The 21,445-nt window shown below is 39.3% G+C and overlaps 1 protein-coding gene across 6 annotated transcripts in view; it reads left to right on the top strand.

The window, feature by feature from the left end:
- The first annotated feature begins 1,250 nt into the window (after window positions 1–1,250).
- The window catches only part of GASK1B (golgi associated kinase 1B), a 52,465-nt gene continuing 32,270 nt past the window's right edge, over window positions 1,251–21,445 (top strand). For 2 of the 6 annotated variants that reach the window (XM_062199442.1, XM_062199448.1), the window contains exons 1-2: window positions 1,797–1,834; window positions 2,466–3,655. In XM_062199442.1, the coding sequence (XP_062055426.1) occupies window positions 2,755–3,655 (901 nt within the window). In that variant the 5' untranslated portion in view covers window positions 1,797–1,834; window positions 2,466–2,754. Of the gene's footprint in view, window positions 1,393–1,745; window positions 1,835–2,465; window positions 3,656–21,445 lie in introns of those variants that run through there. The other 4 variants (XM_062199443.1, XM_062199445.1, XM_062199444.1 and 1 more) reach the window with 4 other exon arrangements.

Below are 21,445 nucleotides of genomic sequence, written 5' to 3' on the forward strand. Positions count from 1 at the left end.
CTCTTTGCACTATGGATTTCTGGGCTCCACCCAGATTAATCTAGAGTCTTGGAACAATGGATAGGGCCTAGGCATAAATTTAAACATCTCCAGTGAGGTTATTGTCCTGTAATTTTTAAGTCACTAAAGTGAAATGAACTCTTCATTGTAAGTGGAGATGGGGCAACAGAAGCTCAGTGCTTTAAGATTCTGTTTAAAGGGAGGGAGCAGAACATAAACCTGGCTCTCTCTCTCTCTGTAGCCTGTTCTCTGCAGGTCACATACTTCAGTTTGCACTAATCCCAACTATGGCTGTAAGAAAAGACAGTGTGCTGGTCTTTTCCTAAATAAGAGACATTTTAGGGTGGGAGAGGAGTCCACCAGATTTACTAACTCATGAAACTCATATCTAATCCCTAGGCCTTTCTCCACTAAAAAAAGTTGCTTTTTCAAACAGAGAAGACTTATGGTCAGAGAAGTTATTCTTTCAAATAAGTGAAAATATTAAAATAGTTTTTTAAAAGCAGCAGTGTCATTTTCCTATCAATAAATTCACATTTGCTGTCTAAAAAAATAATTCTGTGCTTGTGGAAGTGTGTGATTTCAGAGTTTTGGTGCACAAAGAAAATGACTTTGATCCCCAAATTCTTACAAAATTTAGCCAAAATCTGCAGGTAGTTCTAGGCTACTGTCAATATTGAGTTATTCCTTTTCTTTCCTCTGTGCCATAGAACTTTTAAACAGGGAGGGAGCGAGACCCAAATTTAGGAACGCTGAAATAACAGTCTTATAATTTTTGGCATTGTACCACTTGGAAGTCTAGTTTCATTCATATATATATATATATATATTCACTCCTTGCTTTTCTTCTGTATGGTAAAATGTAGTAATTTTAGGATTATACTCCTTACTCTTCTATCCACTATCACAACCTTCTTTTCTGTAGCAGAAAATAAAAATCCCTCTTCCCTTCTTGCTTTCTGATTCTGTTTGCTATAGAAGAAAATAGAATAAGCTTAAGTGAGACCTCAAGGTCATCAGCTTCTGCCTTTATGCCAGGACACGCAAACAACTTAGACCAATCACTAACCTGTTTTTAAAAGAAAACCTCCAATCAGAAAGTATCCGCGACTTCTTTTTGTGAAGTGTTGCACTGTACAACTGCACACTATAAATGCCTCTCCCTATCTATGTGCACTCTTATCTCACTGCTCTATTTTCTCCCTCATTTTTATTAACTCTTTCCAACCTTTCTGAAATCCTAGGCCTATTCTTTCCAGAACTGGTGAGAGACAAGTGCTACTCTAAAAAGTCAAGATGGTATGGTGAGTGGCAGCTCCTGGACCTTCTGGGGCTTAAATCTCAAGCTACATGGAATGAACACAGGGCTGACTGCATTCTTCATTCTGCAAGGTACTTATTCAGCTACTGCTGTTCCTCTAAGCCAAGCAAACACTCTCAATCCTTTTCAACTTCATGAGACTGATATTTCTGAGTCTGTTTGCAAAACAGGACACTAGAGGGCACCCAGGGGTTAAAAATAAGTGGGAAGTTACTTGAATGAAAACTGTACGGCATTTGTTTTTTCATAATTTAAAAATTAAAGTTGATTTTAAACTATTTTCTCAAGTTATTTATACACGTTAAAACTGTGCAGTAGCCTGTTTACAGGTAACCATTTTGCTTTGTAATCAGCTGTTTTCAAGGGAGCTTTTAAGGCTGAGCTGAAATGTTTGAAATGTGGAACACTCTTGACCATGAAATATGTTCTACTTACATGCCTCAGCCTTTAAAAGTTCTTTGCATTAGAGTCAGGGATTACATTCTCCCTGGAGCCAAGCATGGGGCCAGCTGTGTAAGTAGGGCTGCTTACGAGTTCCTTCTTTTTAATAATGTGAAAAAATATAACTATCAATTGATTATTTTAATTTCTTTTAATTTCCACTTGGGTGGAAAGACAAAGAATTAAAAGCATTTGGATTTGTATTTTGTGTGTGTGTGTGTGTGTGGCTGAATATATATAACTGCTTCTAAGATATATGGAATTCATGGCTTTATATTGTAATAACACTATATGAGATAATGGAACTTATTGTGAGGAAACTTTTTTTTACTATTACATAAAGAGAATATGTTCCTGCAGAATATGTGAATATTAATACTTGGTGCTTCCACTCCATTAATTAGAGAAGGACTCTTAAAAATAGCTATGAGATAGCTGTAGATTCTGAAATATCATCTATAATTTGCCTTATTTCTGAATTTCAAAAAGAAAACACCAGGGTTTGCCAAATTTCAATGCTTTGCTTCAGAATCAAATGAAAGGAGTCTGACTCTAACTCATGTTAGAAAAATAGTCTTGGACTTTGTGGCTTGTTTTCATTATTTAAACTGAATCTGTTTTCATTTTTAACTGATTTTTTTCTCCCTTAACTTTTACTGGTGACAGTTACGAAAGGAAAGGGTTACTCTTCTCTTTTGTATAGGAGCTGAAATGGTTTGAAACTGTGACTCAGTGAACTCTGTTTCCATTCATTGCCAGAAGCCAGCCACAATTCTCCGTGGGGAGGCTGATAGGACTTTAAGAGGTTTGCGGTGGAGAGTGTCAAAAACATTCCCACCTCCATCACCGAGGCTTTTCGTGCACCTCTGCCCACTGGAGACCACTTAGACACACGAGCGGACACGACACTGAATCCAGGAAACCATGCATCATGTCGGCAGGAGCCAGGAGCAGACTTTAAACTCTGCTCAACATGTGCAAGCGGCAGAGAAATGACCTGTCCAGACAAGCCGGGACAACTCATAAACTGGTTCATCTGTTCCCTGTGCCTGGCGCGGGCGCGCAAGCTCTGGAGCAGCCGGCGGCCGAGGACCAGGAGGAACCTCCTGCTGGGCACTGCCTTAGCCATCTACCTGGGCTTCCTGGTAAGCCAGGTGGGACGGGCCTCTCTCCAGCACGGACAGGCGGCCGAAAAGGAGCCACACCACAGTCGTGACACAGCGGAGGCCCCCTTCCCTGAGATACCCTTGGATGGAACTCTGGCCCCCCCGGAGTCCCAGGGCAATGGGACCACCTTGCAGTCCAATGTGGTGTACATTACCCTACGCTCCAAGCGCAGCAAGCCTGCCAATATCCGTGGCACGGTGAAACCCAAGCACAGGAAGAAGTACGCAGTGGCATCTGTGACCCTGGCTCTGGAGGCCTTGGCTGGACCATCGCTTCAGCTGCAGGAACCTGCCAGGGCTGTTGAAGCTCAAGTGCCTGGGCATGCTCAAGGAGACAACCTAGCAAAGAGACCCTGGAGGTTGGTGCGGGGTCCCGCAGTGCGAATTGGAGGCTCAGACTGGCAGCTGCCGAAGGCCCGTGAAAGCAACATCAGGATCTACAGCGAGAGCGCCCCCTCGTGGCTGAGCAAAGATGACATCCGTAGAATGCGGCTCTTGGCGGATGGTGCGGTGGTGGGGCTCCAGCCAGTGTCCTCTAGGGGCGGTGCCCGCTTGCTGGTTCTGGAGGGGGTCGCCACTGGCTCTGTGCCCCGCTGTGGCCCTAGCCCCTGTGGGCTGCTCAAGCAGCCCTTGGACATGAGTGAGGTGTTTGCCTTTCACCTGGACAGGATCTTGGGCCTCAACAGGACCCTGCCTTCTGTGAGCAGGAAATCAGAGTTCATCCAAGGTAACAGATTCACATGCCTCGTTATTTGCAGCTGTTGGGTATTCGGGTTCATTTTCTCTTTTTCTAAATGATGTTTCTCCACCCACGTCTCACATTTGGATAGCAGCAGCAGTACCAGCAGCAGCAGTGTTGTCTTTCCGTGCACTTGGCATTCTTTCTTTTCCCAGCCTGGAAGGATGTGAGAGTTCCAGGGAAACGCTGTGTTGGACATGCAAGAGTAAGCCCACACTGTGTAATCTTTGCTCTCCATTTCCCTTGCTGCACTTCCCGGTGGCTTATTAAATCTAATTGAAGCCAAGGGCAATTTGCATGATGAGGAGAGGAAGCTGGGGTGGAGGCAAAGAACTTGCTGACAGTCAGGCATATTATGATAGGTTTCTGTGGAACTAAGTAAACTTTTGTTCTTGGGAAGTTTTTAAAAGCAAGGAGGAAGTAGGTTATCTTTGTTTAGCAGACAGAATATTTTTAAGAGGCCCAGAGCCAGATCATGTCAGATTCAACTCCTTTTTTTTAAAAAAACAATAGATTTAACTCTTCTATTTAGCAAATTTTTAAAAAATTAGCCAAAAAGATGATGTGTTCAGTGTTTCCTCTAACTAACCAGGCAGATTCTTCCAGTTGTTGACTGTAGACTTTTGAGGCTGAGATTTCTTTTTCTATGTTACAAAGGTCTTGGCAGTTTCTAGAGTAGGTAACTACTAACTGCTGTTGCAGGTGAAACTATTGGTCTGTGGCCATGCTTATGTCATATAATCAATATTCTCTGAATATTACTATTCCATGGTTTGAATCCAAAGTACAGTGAGTCATGGACTTGTGTTTGAGTGCAGAATGATCCCAACAGTTACAGCTATGAATCCAGGCTGACATTCAAGACTAAAAAGGACCCCAAAGAGATTGTAAACTCAGAATATACTCTCTTTTGCCTTGTAACCATAGATTTTGCAACCCACATGAGGTTTTCAGGGAGCCTAGAATGGAATAAAGTCCTTGGGAGTGGCCAATAACTAAACTGCATTTCCAATGACTTTGTGATTATTAGTAATTTAGCTTAACAATAGAGACTTTTTTTTACTTAAGAAAAAAAAAAAAAACGAGGTCTGTCTAGCTCACAATTTTAGAGGCTGAAAATCCAAATGGTGGGATATAGACTCAGGAAAAGTCTCCCATGGCAGATGGTGCATGGCAGAGTATGTGTGTAGGAAGAGCCACTCAGCAAGCCAGGAAATACAGCTAGAATGAATGCTTCTTAAAGTATTGATAATTTGCTTAGAAATATTAGGCATTCCTTACTTATACTGGTTCATGTCTAAGTGTTTCAGGTCACAGGCATGTTTTGATGGCTCAAGTTCACAAAATAGTTCACCATGATAAGCCTGTTATGGGAAATCCTTTTAACGTTTCTTCTAATGTTAATAAAAGCTAATATTTTTGGGTGTTCCTTATTTACTAAACAGTACACTAGTATATCCACAGAGTTCATTTGTTCACTAACTCCTACAGTTCTTACAACACTGCTGGGAGTTAGGTGCTATTATTATTTCCATTTAGTGGATGAGAGAATTGAGACTTATTTAGGAAAAGGAACTTGACTTCAACTTCATAGCTAATAGATGGATAAGCTGGGTTTCAAATGTGAACTCAGGGAAATTTGGAACATAACCTTTCCACCACTGGACTTAGGTAATTATCCAAACTGCAGCACTCTGGAGTGGAAGGAGATCCTAGAGGGCTTTCTTGGGTAAGTGTACTCCAAGATTGCCTTGGGCATGGGATCACCCTCATTATGTTGTATTGGCATTCATTATCATGTCATAAAGGTGCCAGAGAAGATGAACTTTTGGTTATATCCCAAGGCAGGGTACTACGATACATCCTTTGACCTTCCCTAGGATGCATTTGGATGAATTTGGGAGAATGAAATAGTGGCTTATAGCCTTTGCTCTAGAGCTAGACTGACTGGACTTATATTTACTATTCATATGACTGGTGAATGCTGAGTTCTCTATGCCTCAGTTTCCTCAGTTGTCAAATGACAATACTGCCCACTTTCATGAGGTTGCTGTTAGCGAATATATGGGTAATGATGTTTTGCCAAATGTAAGTATTCAATAAATATTGGCCATTGTTGTGACTGCACCAAGTATATTTTTTACCATGTTGCCTTTTGCAAGTTACTCATAGAGGCTCCAGCCTTCTTATATCATATCTTTATGTGACAGGACTATAATTAAAATCCAAGTCTAGTGACTTCTTAATTAAGATTTTTGTTATCAGGGCTGGCGCTGCGGCTCACTAGGCTAATCCTCCTTCTGCGGCGCCAGCACCCTGGGTTCTAGTACCAGTCAGGGCACCGGATTCTGTCCTGGTTGCTCCTCTTCCTATCCAGCTCTCTGCTGTGGCCTGGGAGTACAGTGAAGGATGGCCCAAGTCCTTGAGCCCTGCACCCGCATGGGAGACCAGGAGGAAGCACCTGGCTCCTGGCTTCAGATGGGCACAGCGCGCCTGCTGTAGCAGCCATTTGGGGAGTGAATCTCACTGTCTAACTCTGCCTGCATAAAATAAATAAATAAAAAAAAGTCTTAAAAAAAGATTTTTGTTATCAGGATTCCTTTTAGATCTTTAATTCTGTGCTCTGGAGTTCTAGCATCTTTGAGAATAAAGATATGAAAGAGGGACTCATTTTCTCAGGTGTTCTCTCCAGTCATATGTGATAAGAGAATGCAATGAAGGTCATATGGATTTGACTTAATTTGATGAATTAAGTCCTTAAGATTATATTTCAAGCAATACCAGATCATTTTTGTTCTCTCTTTGATAATTTCCCTTATTTGGTTATTTAGAGTCAAAAAATCAGGCCAGTTTCCCCAGGAACCTCTAAAATTATTTACAAATAGTCATGAGCACTTCACACAACATAATTCTATGCATGTGGACTGTAGTGATGCAAAGTACATAAACAAACCAGTTCTGATCATGGTAGAGATAGTCTTAGGTTCTCAGTATCTCTCTCCATCCATGTATTTCTAGTGTTTTTCTGACCTGTGTGTTTCTTCACCTGATTGCCATGGAAGTGTGTATATTCCTTCTAAGACACTTCTTATTCTTGCATAGTCCAACTTGGAATTATTTGAGCTTCTTAGATACACCCAAGGTGGTACTAGATCTTAAACAGTTACCAGCAACTATTTCTGGCTCATTCTATCTAATATGCATTTTATATAATATGCATTTGTATCATACTGCTTATTTAATAATCTGTTCCTTCCTACTAGTTTCTAGGTCTGTGAAAACTGAGATATTCCCTCTTTTCTTTATTGTTGTACTTGTGGGTTTTAGTGGAGAATCTGGCACATAGTAGGCACTCAATAAATACTTTGAATGACTGCAGGAATGCATTTGTGTCTTGTTCCATTGACTTTGAATAGCAAATCTACATTTGCCTACAGTTTCCAATACTCAGGACAAGTACTATGATCTTTAGTCCTAAATCCAGTCTGGAATATCTTCTCAAAGACCTTATCAAGAGTTCATTGTGGAGATAGTTTGAATTATCCTTGGAAGTCTCTTTATAATGCCAATAAGAAGACTGATAAGGACTTATTTTCATGAGAACCATCAATATAGTCTTTTGGCATTATACTGCCATATAATTTGATAACAGGTTTTCTGCAGAAAGAACAAAATTCAGATTAGGTATATATTTCTCTGATGACATGGCTTGATACAGGAGAATATCTTTTAATACTGAAGAGAATGTGTAGTCAGCAACTCTTATAAGTAATATGCCTTAACCATTGTTTCTATTCTCTGACTTTTGGTTAATGTTTGTGAGAATAAATTCACGTCTAGCCTAAATAAAGCATCTAGTCTGTCTTGCGAATTGAATGTTGCTATTTGGGTTATCTCAGTGACTCTTTCCAAGAATCCTATAGAATAGACAAAATTTTTTTACCTCAATTTAGAGAATAAGGAAAGTAAGAAGATTCTAAAGGCCATATAATGAGCTATTTGTCCAGCAAGAATTCAAACTCTTGTATTCTAATTTCCAATCTCTTCTCCTTTCATCTATCTACTTTGCTCAACAAATCCTTTAAGTGTCTTTAAGGCATGTCCTCTTCATCCATCACTACAGCCTGCTATTATAACTAGTTATGTAATATAGTTAAACAGATGACTTATACAATGATACATAGAACCAGGCAGTGGAAGCCTCTTTTTACTCAAGGAGACAATAACCTTTGCCATAGCTAAGAGTTACTGAATGTTAGTTCAAGTATATACCAGCTACTTTTCTAAATACTGTGCTTATATTATCTCATTAAATCCTTATAAAAATTCCATGAGGTACACCAGGTGTTATAGAACCTGGAACTGCAATGATAGAAATTTAACAGAGAATTCAAGCTCAGAGTAACTGTGTATATTGCTCAAGGGCATGCAAATTGCCTGGATATGAAAAGGAAGAATGAGATAGTAAGGGAGATGTAACAGACAGTCAAGTGCTATGATTTCAATGATTAGTTTGCCCTCAGATTTTCAGGTGAAGCTGTCTTTGGATTCAGTCCTAAGAAAGAGTTCCTAATAAACTCATCATAAGTTGAAAATATCATTAAGTTGAAAATGCTTTTAATGCACTTAAACTACTAAACATTACAATTCAGCCTATCCAACCTTAAGCAGTTTTAGAGCACTTATGTTAGCCTATAGTTCAGAAAATAATATAACCCAAAAGCTACTTTTTATTGAATTTTTGAATACCTCATGTAATTTATTAAATAACTGTATCCAAATAATCATTGATTAAACAATACATTGTGTTACTCTCATGACTGTGTGACTAACTGGTAGCTACCCAGCTTGGCAAGAGACTATCCTACTGCTTACTGCTAGCCCAGGAAAAGCTCAGAATTCAGTGTTCAAAGTATGGTTTCTCCTGAATGCATATCAATTTTAAAATATCATAAAATGGAAAAGTTGTAAGTCAGACCATTGTAAGTCAGGGGACTGTCTATAACACTCATCTTTATGGTTTCCAAAATTGATAAAAGTGTTTTAGGTGATTCAATAAGTACAGTCACTAGTCCAGTTTAGTTTAGGACAAGTTCTTGATTGTATAGCTTAATGAAATCTAGATGATTCTACTTGAGTACTAACAGATATGTGTGAAGGGGCAGTCGTTGTAGCACAGCAGGAAAGGCTGCTGCCTGCGGCGCTGGCATCCCACATAGACACTGGTTTGAGTCCTGGCTGTTCCACTTACAATCCAGCTTCCTATCAATACACCTGGGAAATCAGTAGAAAATGGCCCAAGTCCTTGGGCCCCTGTACCTGCATGGGAGACCTGGAAGAAGATTCTGGCTCCTGGCTTTGGATTGACTCAGCTCCAGCCATTGTGGCCATCTGAAGAATGAACTAGCAGATGGAAGACCTTTCTCTCTCTCTCTCTCTGCCTTTGCTTCTCTTAACTCTGACTTTCAAATAAATTTTTTAAAAAAGATATATATGAACTATGGACTTACTGGTATTGTACTGCATACCAGACTATTTTTTGAGAGGTGTTACTCCAAAGATATCCTAGAAAACAAGAAGGGTGTGCTTGAGGAAGGACAAGGTTGCAAATAGGTAGGGAGATAATAGTAGAGTACAATACAACATCCAGCAATGATCCCAGGACCGATTTTCATCCAATGTATATCTGTAGGAAGTGCAAAAGTGAATTGAAATAAAGTACCCAAGGGCCTTATTTTTTTAAAATAATTTTTGTAATAATGAAATCTTCAACTGTGAGTCAATAAGGAATCTAGTATCATGTACCCTACACAATCTGTTTCGTATTTGCTATTATAAATATAGGGTGATCCTGAAGCTTGGTGAGGTTATGAGATGCTGTACGTTACCCAGCTAGTTAGCAGAACTGGAATTTGTAGCCAGTTTTTTTGGGTACTAATGACCTTTAATATCGACTCTGTTAATCTATACTGCTTGTCTCAAATATAACTTGGTATGATTATGGGATAGTAACAAAAATGTGAAAATTTTATCATATTTTTCTGATTTTACCGTTGTGCCAATGTTTCCATTTTATTTCTTTTTTTAGTTCAACAATGTAACTTTGATAATACTTTTACTCAAGAAAAATACTGATAAACCATTGCATTGCTGCAATTTTTTAAAATAAAAGTATTTATTTGAGAGGCAAAGAGAGAGGAGGGAGAGAGAGAAAAAGAAGGGTGGAGAGAGAAAGAGGAGGAAGAGAGAAATAGAAGAGAGAGAGGGACAGAGAGAGAGAGACAGAGAGAGAGAGCAAGTCTATCTACTGCTTTACTCCTCAAAAGTCCACAACAGTTGGTAAGCTGAAACCTGCATCTGAGAGCCTCCCATACAGGTGGCAGGAATCCAGCTACTTGAACCATCACCGCTGCCTCCCAGGGTCTGCATTAGCAGGAAGCTGCAGGCCGGTACTTGAGTCAGGAATCAAACCCCGGTACTTGGATGTAGGACAAAACCATCCTAACTGACACTTTAATCTCTATGCCAAATACCCTTCTCACAGAAGTTTTATATTTTTAAAATATATTTATTTCTTTGAAAGACAGAGAAGCAGAGGGAGACAGAACTCTTCTGCTGATTTACTCTCCAAATGCCTGCAACAGACAGACCTGAACTGGACTGAAGCCAGGAGCCAGGAACTCAATCCAGGTCTCCCATATGCATGGCAGGAATGCAAGCATTTGAGCCATTACCTGCTGCCTCTCAGGCATCAAGAGGAAGCTGGCATTGTAAGTGGATCTGGGAATTAAAACCAGTACTCCCATGCATCCAAAAATGGCATTTTAACCACCAAGCTAAATGTTTTCCCAATCAGTTTTTTTTAAATGCAACTCAAAGCTTCAAGATTAACCAGATTTTCTTGTTTACTAAAAACATTTTATATATGAAAATAGACAGACAGCACATGGTGTTTATTTTTTTTCCAAGTTCACCAGACACTTGTGTGATGGTACTTATAGTCTTGAATAATTAAAAAATATATTTTAAAGTATTTATCCAGGAGAAAACAAAGATCACTACATCCATGAAGAAGTCAAGTGCTTATGCAGTACCTTTCCATGATCTTTGATTTAGGAGTTTTGCCAGAGCTTCCCTTGTAGTCTTCACAGTGATGTGAATGGATCTTAGGGGCACCATTTTGGTAGCATTTAAGCACTGTACTATTTTTCATGCCCAGCATGGAAGATGCATTATGCATGCTTTTTTTTTTAGGATGCTGCTTTATTGCCACAGAGCTGTCATACTGAATTAAGGTAGCCTAGTTCCTGTGTGTCAAGGCTACTTAGATGACATACTGCAGGCACCCCACAAGCTTCCATTTAAATTCATTGTGGATTTCAAGTTGCTCACTGTTTTGGAACTTGCATTGCCTCTTATTATAGAATAGGAGAGATAGCATGTGCATTTTCCATTTCTTAAGTCCATGTAGCGCTGTGAGTTCTGTTTGATGGCACAGTAGCCTAGGCAGAGGGACAGCAGCTTTGCATTTTCTATTGAGTCAGGCTCTGAGGTGACAGAGTGGCCGTGCTGAGAGTTTTGAGAATAACCTTGATGCCCCTACAACTTGGAAACTTTCTTGCTTCTAAATCGTAAACAATCTTTGATATACCTGCAAACTTCCTTAAAATTTTTATTTGGGGGCAACTAATTATGTTTTATTTTTTAAAGTCCAGACTGGAAGCATACTGTGTTCTTTATTAGAAAGGCCCTGAGGCTATTTCTTTAGCAATCAAATTGAACTGGTCAGCTTAATACATTCATTCACCAGTGAACAAAAGTTTACTGAGCTGGGCTCTAAGCAGCGCTGTGCTTTAGCATCCTTTTGTTTGCTCACTACATACCTTCCCAGGCAAACTGAGGGGACCAGGCAACCTTCCCTGCTGCGCTGTTGGAATTTGTCCCTTGATCCGACACATGGCTGGGATAGATGAGGTGATGAATAGCTGCTTTAGTACTCACTGCATAAAAGACCCATGTCCCTTAGCCCCATGCAAGATCTCTTCTACAAGATCATGGTTTAGCTGTTTCCTTTAATGGCTATTCATAAAGTATGTCCCATCTACTCTCCTGGTTATTCCAGTTGCATCAATGAAGAGAGCAGTCAAGAATCCATGTCATAGAGGAGTTGACACTAGGGGGTCATGCACAAGTTTGATAGCCTGGAGAAAATCCTTCTGTTCCAGGTTCAGTCAGCACCTTCCTGAACTCAAGGCCTTGAGTTCTCCATTGGGACCAAATCTGCTGCTGCCTCTGGGTTGTTCTCAGAGACACACAGGTGCAGTAGGGCTAGATAGCCCTTCCTACCTCCATTGTTGGGTAAACACTATAACTTCAGTCTAATTCAGTTGTAATCAATTCAATTAAATGCCATTTAATTTTATGTGTGAAGACCTGTCCTGTGAACTGGGGATAAGTTACTTATTCTATTTTTACACTGTGTTTTCATTAGTATAATAGGGCTTCTGAAAATAAAAATAATGATAATAGTACTCACCTTAGAGTTGGCTTGAGAATTGAGTTGATATGAATAAAACGTAACAATGCCTAACACATAGTAGGCCTCATAGATACTACTTTTAGGGCCGCCACTGTGGCAAAAAAGGTTAAGCCTCTGACAGCCATACTGGCATTCCATATGGGCACCAGTTTGAGACCCAGCTTTTCTACTTCCTATCCAATTCCCTGCTAATGAGCCTAGGAAAGCAGCAGAAGATGGCCTGAGTACTTGGGCCCCTGCACCAACATGGGAGACCCAGAAGAAGTTTCTGGTTGCTGGCTTTGGACCTGCCCAGCTCTAGCTGTTGTGGCCAATTGGGGCGTAAACTAACAGATGGAAGATCTCTCTCTCTCCATCTCTGTATTTCTGCTTTTCAAATATTAAGAAACCTTTTTTTTAAAAAAAGGGATACTTTCATTGTCATTTAATTTATGAGCTGATTTAGTCCTCTGTGCTATGTTTCTTTCGATTTTATTAGTTTATTTATCTAGATTGGTGTTTCTTTGAACCAAATAAATGGGCATCTAAAATTTTTATCTATGGAAAGTTCTTGGGGTCTATAGTGGGTAATAGCAATATCTTTCTTTTGTGGTGTGTTGGGCACTTTACATTCATTATCCCATTAAATTTCAGAACATCCCTATATGTCAGATATTTCTATAGAAATTTTGTGAGAGGAAACCGAGGCTCAGAGAATATTGCATGTCCCCTGAAAGCCCACAGATTGTCCTCAGTAGGGCTGTGATGCAGACATGTGTCAGAGGACTCCACAGCCTTGTTCTTCACCCTGTGCTTTGCTGTCACCTGCCACCCTTTCACATCACATGTTAAACTCCAGTGATTGTAGCTTTCCTAAGATTACAACCTGCTTTCTCCATTTGCCTTGTACTCTGATTCCTGAATGTAGTCATGATGCCTTCACTGTTCCCCTTCTGTTGACGTTAATCTGAGGTGAGGAGGAGGCAGGCAGTTGTGTTTCATTGTTCCAGTGTCTCAGATCATGGATGTTTGGGGGTGGGTGGTTGAGCCCAAGCTGAACAGTGTGAGGTAATGGAAACCTCTGCCCATCCCTGGCTCTGTTTCTGAAGTTTCTTTCTATTCCTTTTAAATTCGTTAGAGTGAGGACACAGAATTCCCAATTTGCTAGGATGTAACACCAACTAAAGTTTTTTTCTAGTCCACTTGACATTTCCTTAGAACCTGAGAGCTAACTATACCTGAACATGAACTTGGGGTATTCTGAAAAGTTTATTTATTCTTTTGCCAAATAACTGATTTGGAATGTTTGCACTGGGCTAGACATTGCATCAGGCGCTGGAGAACCAAAGATGAATGAAAAATAGTCCCTATTCTTAGAAAGCTGATAATTCGGAAGTGAAGAGACAGCTAAATTAACATACCATACAAGAAGGTTAAAAACTTCAATGGAGATATTAAGTAGTATCCGCAGGTACAGAGAAAGACATTTTAACCTGGAATATACTTATAGGGGGGATGGATGGGGAAATTATAAAGAAGAAGTAAAGCCAGAATTGACTTTTAAAATGTCACTGTGGGCAGAGAGATGAGTGTGTGTACAAAGGTGGAGAGAACAAATGTGGAAAATGCATGGAGCCAGCAGTCTTAGGAAATTACAAATAGCTCTGAAAATGGGATATCATAATGGGGGGGGGCAAAGTGAGATAAAACTGAGGAGCGGAGAGTGTGTGTGTTATGTCATGTAAGGAGTGTGGACTATCTTGTGGATGATGAGGAATCTCTGTAGAGTGTGATAAAGGGGAGTGTAAAATGGACTTTGCATTGTCAAACATTCATGGCTCAAACATTGCATTGTCAGACATTCATGGCTCTGTTAGCTATATTAATAAACATAAAATTACCCAGGACTGGGTCACCCTGATGTTACTAAGACTTCATTTACAAAATGTGATTGTGGAAGCTGGAACAGTAACCACATCATCACCACCCAATGGAGTCAAGTTTGATTCTTTTTTTTTTTTAATGGAATATATAGACAGGAAAGGGTTGGAAGTTTCCATTAATACAGTGGAATAGTGGAAGTCCAGGGAAGATTGTGAGTAGAATTCCTGCTCATTACTCAAAAGTTCAAAAAAAAAAAAAAAACAAAGAAAGATACTTCGTTTTTAAAGTAGAACTGATGATTTAGATTAAGTAATCCAAGTAATAAAACATTCTTCCCTCCTGCTTCCTGAGTGTCACATAGAGCTAACTCTTGGGAAAAATTTTTGGGAATTATTTTAACTCATTCCAACCTACAGAAAATGAACTGTGAAATGAAAACCAGTGATATGTGGAAATAAGTACATCAATTTTTTGTTTGAAAAAATATATTCTAAATATTCCAGGAATGTATTCCGTTTTATCATTTAATTTTATTTTTCAGTAAAAAATAATAGATGACAAGCAATAATTGTATGATTACTACTATTGAGAACAATATGATGTTTCACTTCATATTAATATGGAGCAGTTGATCAGGCTGATTAGAGCCATTGCTTCACATACTTATTGGCTTTCTTGAAAAACATTTAAAATATACTGTTCTATGGATTCGGTGCTGTGGCATAGAGGGTAAAACTGCCAACTGCTGTGTCAGCATCCCATATTGGGGCTGGTTCGAGTCTTGGCTGCTCCACTTCTATTCTGGCTCTCTGCTCTGGCCTGAGAAATCAGTGGAAGATGGCTGGGTCCTTGGGCCCCTGCACCTGCTTGGGAGAACCAGAGAAAGCTCCTGGCTCCTGACTTTGGATTGGCTGAACTCTGGCCTTTGCAGCTATCTGGGGAGTGAAGCAGTGGATGGAAGACCTATCACTCACTGTCTCTGCCTCTGCCTCTCTATAACTCTGCCTTTCAAATAAATAAATAAATCTGTTAAAAATACGCACTGTTCTACAAATTTTGAAATATGTAATGCATTTTTATTAATTATAGACAACATTCTGTGCATTGAATCACTAAAGCTTATTCCTCGTGTCTAACTGGATCTTGGTACCCTTTGATCGTCTCCCTTGTCCCCATCCACACCCTTCTTTCATGCTCTGGTAACCATTATTCTACTTTCAGGTTCTGTGAGTCCAGCCTTTTTAGAGTCTATGTATAAGTGAGATCATGCAGTATATTGTTTGTGTGTCGGTGTGTGTGGCTAACTTATTTCACTTACTATGGTATCCTATAGGTTCATTTATGTGGTCACAACTTACAGCATATCTCCTTTCTAAAGGACTGAATAGTACTCCATTTTGTCTCTATATCATATTTTCTTTATGCATTCTTCTGATGGTGGACACCCAGGTTATTTCCATGGTGTGGCAATTGTGAATAATGCTGCAATGAACTTGGTAGTACAGTTACCTCTTTGGCACACTGATTTCAATTCTTTTGAGCACATACCTAAGAATGGGATCATCAAATATTTCATTTTTAATTTTCTGCGAAAGTGCCATATTGTTTTCCACAATAGCTATACTAGTTTATATTCCTACCAATGGTGCACAAGCATACACTTTTCTCCACATCCTCACCAACACTTGTTACTTTTGGTCTTTTTGATAATAGCCATTCTAATAAATGTGAAGTGACAGCTCAGTGTGATTCTAATTTGCACAGACATCTGTTTCTATGAGCTGTTCCTATACCTAGAATTCAGTCAGCCACACAGAATCTGTATATACAGAACCTAGAGAATCCTGTCTTTTCATCCCCACCCTTGCTTTTAACTCAGAAGAACTTCACTGGTTTATTTCTCTTTTATTATTTGCAGTGCTATATTTTCAGTTCTTCCCTGGATCGTCCTATAGCTCTGTGGGACAGATTTGGAAGGTGTTCTTGTGCTGCCTCAAGGACATAGCTTGAGCGTTACAGAGACTAGCAGTGACAGGGGAATTCCAGTCAACAACTTGTGGTGACTCTCCTCTTTACTAGGACAGCACTCTCAGTTCCCTTTCAGCAAAAGTTCCCTATGTTGTCAACAATGGCAACTCACAACATATAAACTGTGGCATTTCAATACTTTCCCTGGGAAACAGTGGTTGTTATCTTTTGATTTTATGCCAGGATCTCAGTCTTTATTGAGGTTCTTCACTTCTTCCCTTTAAAACACTTGTGCAACTGGCAAACCTAGGGTGTGTGCTTGTCTGTTTCTGCTAAACTCTAAGCTCTTGCCTGGGATTGCCTACATTTTCAATACACCCCTGTTCAAATTCCTTTTGTCTGAAACTCAGGAACAAAATAGATCCTGACAATAAAGAGGCGCTTGTAAATACTTGTTTAATGAACAAGTGGATTAACAGCCTCTGAATTCCTGAACAATTGTAAAATTTCATCTAGCCCTGCAAACTCTCTCCTCCTGCAAGACTGTCCCAGGTCCCACTTTCCCGTTCAGTTCTTGTTCATATTTACCAACTTCACCAACATTCATTAACTTCAATTCAGGAAATCTTATCTGCTTTCTCACTTTAGTCTAATACTTTCATTGCCAAAATCCTAGTGTCAAGCACTGTGGAAAAATAGAGCTGACAGTACTTAAGGGATCTGTGTCTACTAAACACCTGCTACAATATTACTGGAGTTGCAGCAACATCAATTATTGCCTTTTTCAATTGAAGATGCAGCTAAAGATTTTCATTCAGTGTATTGCTGTCACTTGCAATAGAGCCCAACAGAAGTTGTTTCTTCTGACAAAGATACTCCTCAAGTTTTGGCTGGCTCTTGTTTTCTGCAGTGGGTTTTGTAGTCATTTTAATTAAGGGCTCTAAAAAGGACTGTCACTTCCTTTTTGTCTTGTTCACAAGAAGTCTTGGAACTTGGTCCATGGGCTAGAAAGGACTTTTGATTTCAGATCTCAAGACATTTTTACTTATTTTTGCTCAATGACAAATATATGCAAACATTCAATACTCTACCCAGCCTTCTTAGTATTCACCTATAGTTAAACAAAACAAGTCAGGCAAGGTTCAAAGTGAAGGACATTTAATAAATGTAGACAAAACAGATTGGGTAAAACATTCATTTTTTATGAAACTTCATGTTTATTTTCTCAGAAGAATACCTTCTTTGTGCTTTTTTTGAGTTAAAAAGGACTTGGGAAAACATAAAAATTCAGGAGAGATATTCAGATTTCAGAAAAAAGAAGTTTTAGTGACAAGTCTCATTTTTTTACAGACAGCTATATACCCTTTATTTCACACGAACACCCACGTATCTTTTAAAACTTGCTTTCTCACCGTTCTGACAGTTAGAATTTTATCTCTTCACTGTTAAGATGTCTCTAGAGAGCACGGCACTGCATCACTTTGACAGTCCTGAATGCAAGGAGATGAATGCTGCTCGTCTCTGAAACATTTCAGGGTAAGTCGCCTTAACCAGTTTCCTGTTTTCAGAGGCTATTTTTCTGTCACCCCTCCAGATCTATCAATGTTCATTTAATTCCATCCAAACCATATTTTATAAAAAGTGAAATTCTCACAGTAGTAATGCATTGATTTGAGATCAGCAAGGGTCACATGCACTCCCAGGCAGCAGGAAGGAATCATGGCCTCCACCATTCACTCAGCCTGGTCCTTAAGGCTCACTTGCTGCCTTGTCTTGTTTTGGAAAACTCTTTCTCGGAGGTAATTTATTCTGCCAGGGCAGGAAAGAACATCTTCATCTGATAGCATTCAAAATATTCTGGTACAGGAACATGGGTGGAGATACAAAATAGCATGGGGTATTAATGGAAAACCTGTCATTTCTACCAATTGAGTGCTGCCTTTGACAGTATGAAAATAATTTTTAATGACCAGAATAGAAAATTTACCTTTCAAAAAATACTTGATGATCTAAAATATAGAAATGGCAAATGCAATACAGTATTCTTAAAGTATGGATTAGAGATTGACATAATTATAGCTCATGGGACAAAGGTGGCTCACTTCTTGATTTTATTTTGTAAACTAAAATGGTTTCTGTAATTACAAATGGCTGAAAAAATAGAAAGAATAATATTGTTATGATGGGTCTTGAAAACCTTGTGAAATTCATAATTCAGGTCATAATAAATTTTGTACCAATTATGTATATAGGTCTGTGGAGGCTTTCATACTGTGACTAAACTGACAGTTGTATAGTTGAATAGGTCTATGTCCCTGCCCCCACTTTAAAATCTGTACTTCTGGCCATTTACAATATTTGCTGAGCACTGGGCTAGATTATTGCATCACACAGTTGCACTCTTAAAATATTTAATTATAAGAGAAATGCTTATGGTATAATATTTGGTGAATTAATTATGAAAAACTGTATAGAGGATGATGTCCAATTATTGTTTTCTTTGCCTAATTTTAGCTCCTTTCCCCTGATAGTAATGTATAGCAAAATCTCTCGGGTACACATTCACAATAGGTACCAGATGAGAATTTTAATCATTTTCATTTTCATTTTTCATTCTTTTATTTATTTATTTGAGAGATAGAGTTAGACTGAGGCTGGCACTGTGGTGTAGTGGGTTTGGTCACTGCAGCAGTGCCGGCATCCCATGTGGACGCCAGTTCAAGACCCAGCCGCTCCACTTCTGATCCAGCTCTCTGCTGTGTCCTGGGATGGTAGTAGAAGATGGCCCAAGTCCTTGGGCCCCTGCACTCGTGTGGGAGACCCTGAGGAAGCTCCTGGCTCTTGGCTTCAGATCGGCGTAGCACCGGCTGTTGCAGCCATCTGGGGAGTAAACCAGCGGATGGAAAACCTCTCTCTCTCTCTCTCTCTCTCTCTTTCTCTCTCTAATTCTCCTTCTCTCTCTGTGTAACTCTGACTTTTAAATAAATAAATCAATCTTTTTTTTTTTTAAAGGTAGAGTTAGAGAGATGGAACGAGTACTTTATTTTGCTGATTCACTCCCCAAATGCCTCCAATGGCTGGGGCTGGGCTGAGACTGGAGCCAAGAACCATGTATATAATCTAGGTCTTCCGTATGGGTGACATGGACCCAACTACTTGAGCCATCATTGCTAACTCCAGAGGTCTGCATTGGTAAGAAGCTGGAGTCAGGAGTTGGAGCTGAGAATTGAACCCAGGTACTCTGATGTGGGATGTGGCTATCCTGCCTGCTCTGCTAACGTCTGCTCCAGGTTGAGAACTTTAAATATGTTATCACATTTAAACCTAACTCAGTCAGTTTAGAAAGGCATACTATCACCCTCATTTTACAAAAAAGGAAAAACAAGGTTAACGGAGATTATATAACTTGTCTAATATCACTAAGCTAAGAAGTGGTGTAACCAGAATTCAAAAAGTATAACAACTTATTAAAAATTTCTAAAAATCAGTGAACATATTCAGGTGAGAGAGAAAGTGAAGGAGTGGCTGGCATCGTGGTGTAGTGATGAGTAAAGCTGCTGTCTGTGATGCCGGCATCCCATATTTGTGCCAGTTTGAGTCCACTTCTATCCAGCTTCCGGTTAATTTGCTTGGGAAAGCAGTGGCAGGTGGCCCAAGTCTTGGAGCCCCTGTACCCACGTGGGAGACCTTTAAGAAACTCCTGGCTCCTGGCTTCAGCCTGGCCCAGCCCTGGCTGTTGCAACCATTTGGGGAATGAACCAGTGAATGGAAGATTTCTCTGTCTCTCCCATTCTCCCTCTCTCTGTACCTCTATCTTTCAAATAAATAAATAAATCTTTTTTTTTTTTAAAGGAAGCAATAGAAAACTCCTGGAAGAAAATAAACAAATAATAGAACATATTACTGGGATATGAGATTATATATGATTTTTGTTATTTTGTTGTTTTCCCTATACATTTGTATGTTTACCTATATTTCCTAAAATTAGTGGGTTTACTTTTAATTACTTTCACAATAAAAAGCAAGTGTTTCTAAAGAAATTTCTTTGAAATTTCTGAAAAACAGCCCAGAAAGTTTCAATTCTTTCTGTGGCGCATTCCCTTGCTCCTGGGAGGGCCTTGTGTGAATTGTTGAGGACTCACTGCCCTGTCCTGCATTGATTTGTGTTGTTAAAGGTCAACATTAGGTTTCAACTCTCTTTGAATACTTCCTAGTCCTAAGAATGCAAAGCGCTATTTGTGTCTAACTTTGGTCCAAAGGCACTGATAGATGGAACTTCTTGGTGTTTTTCTTTGGACAGCTCAAGTGCATGCCTTTGAAAGCAGGGTTGTTTTGTCTTTGTATTCGGTTACATTGGTCCAGACATGTCTGCCTCTTCACAAGGTTCTGCCTTTGTTTTTTTTTCTTTTTCAATTGGCAGAGTATTTGCATTAGGAACATTTGAAATGGGCTTATGCTTAAAAGATAATGAGTTCTCAGCAGCCCCAAATCATTTAGTAAAAAGCAATAGAACGGAAAGAAATAATATTATGAATGAAGTCTTTTGCTTGGTTTTCACTTATGGCTCATGTTTCTTTCTCTTCTTCTCTCTGAATTGTATATCAATGCCCCTGGCATATTTTCCACATCCAAAGGATTTTCTACATGCCTAGGTCTAAATTGCAAGGAGGAGATTTTCTTTTCAAACAAAACTAAAATACAAGTGATGACAATGATTAAATGAATGCTATTAAAATTATTGTGGCTTGTGTGACACCCAATTCAGGAATGGTGAGGGAAGATAACTGTTTCCTGTAGGAAAGAATGGAAATAAATCTACAAAATGGCCAGTGAGCCAGGTGGCAAAATAAACATTGCGAACAAATTGGGAATAAAGGTATGGATTGAGAACATCTGAAGCCATTTAAAGGTGTTTGAAGAATTTTTGTGGCATGTCTGCACATTCCAGTCATTATTTAGAGGCTTCCATTGCTCAGACCTGTTAAGAATGAGTTAAGTGGGATTTTTCAAATCTTTGCAATTTCTTTCTTTTTTTTAAAAGCATTATTCTGATTTTTAAGTCATAAACGAAGCAGTTGAACACCATCTCTCTGTGACTTTATTTGGCAGAAACAGGGGCTTGGGAGTCATATTATTGGCTTCCAGCTTGAAGTGTTGTTTAATGTGCTTGGATCATGGTCTTCCTTGTTTATAATGACTTCACTGGGGCTCATCATACTTTACCCAGTTTAGCAATGAAAGAAATTGCATTTCTAAACTATCAAGAGTGAGACTAAAACAATTTTGAGTGACAGATTTTTTTTTTTTTTTAGAAATCAACTATACACATGGAGTTGACTTATTTTATGAGAATGTGTGTAAATGAGTGGTCCATTACTAAGAACGCTGGTCCATTACTAAGAGCACTG

Source organism: Lepus europaeus, chromosome 8 (genome assembly GCF_033115175.1).
Source record: "Lepus europaeus isolate LE1 chromosome 8, mLepTim1.pri, whole genome shotgun sequence".
Lineage (NCBI taxonomy): Eukaryota > Metazoa > Chordata > Mammalia > Lagomorpha > Leporidae > Lepus > Lepus europaeus.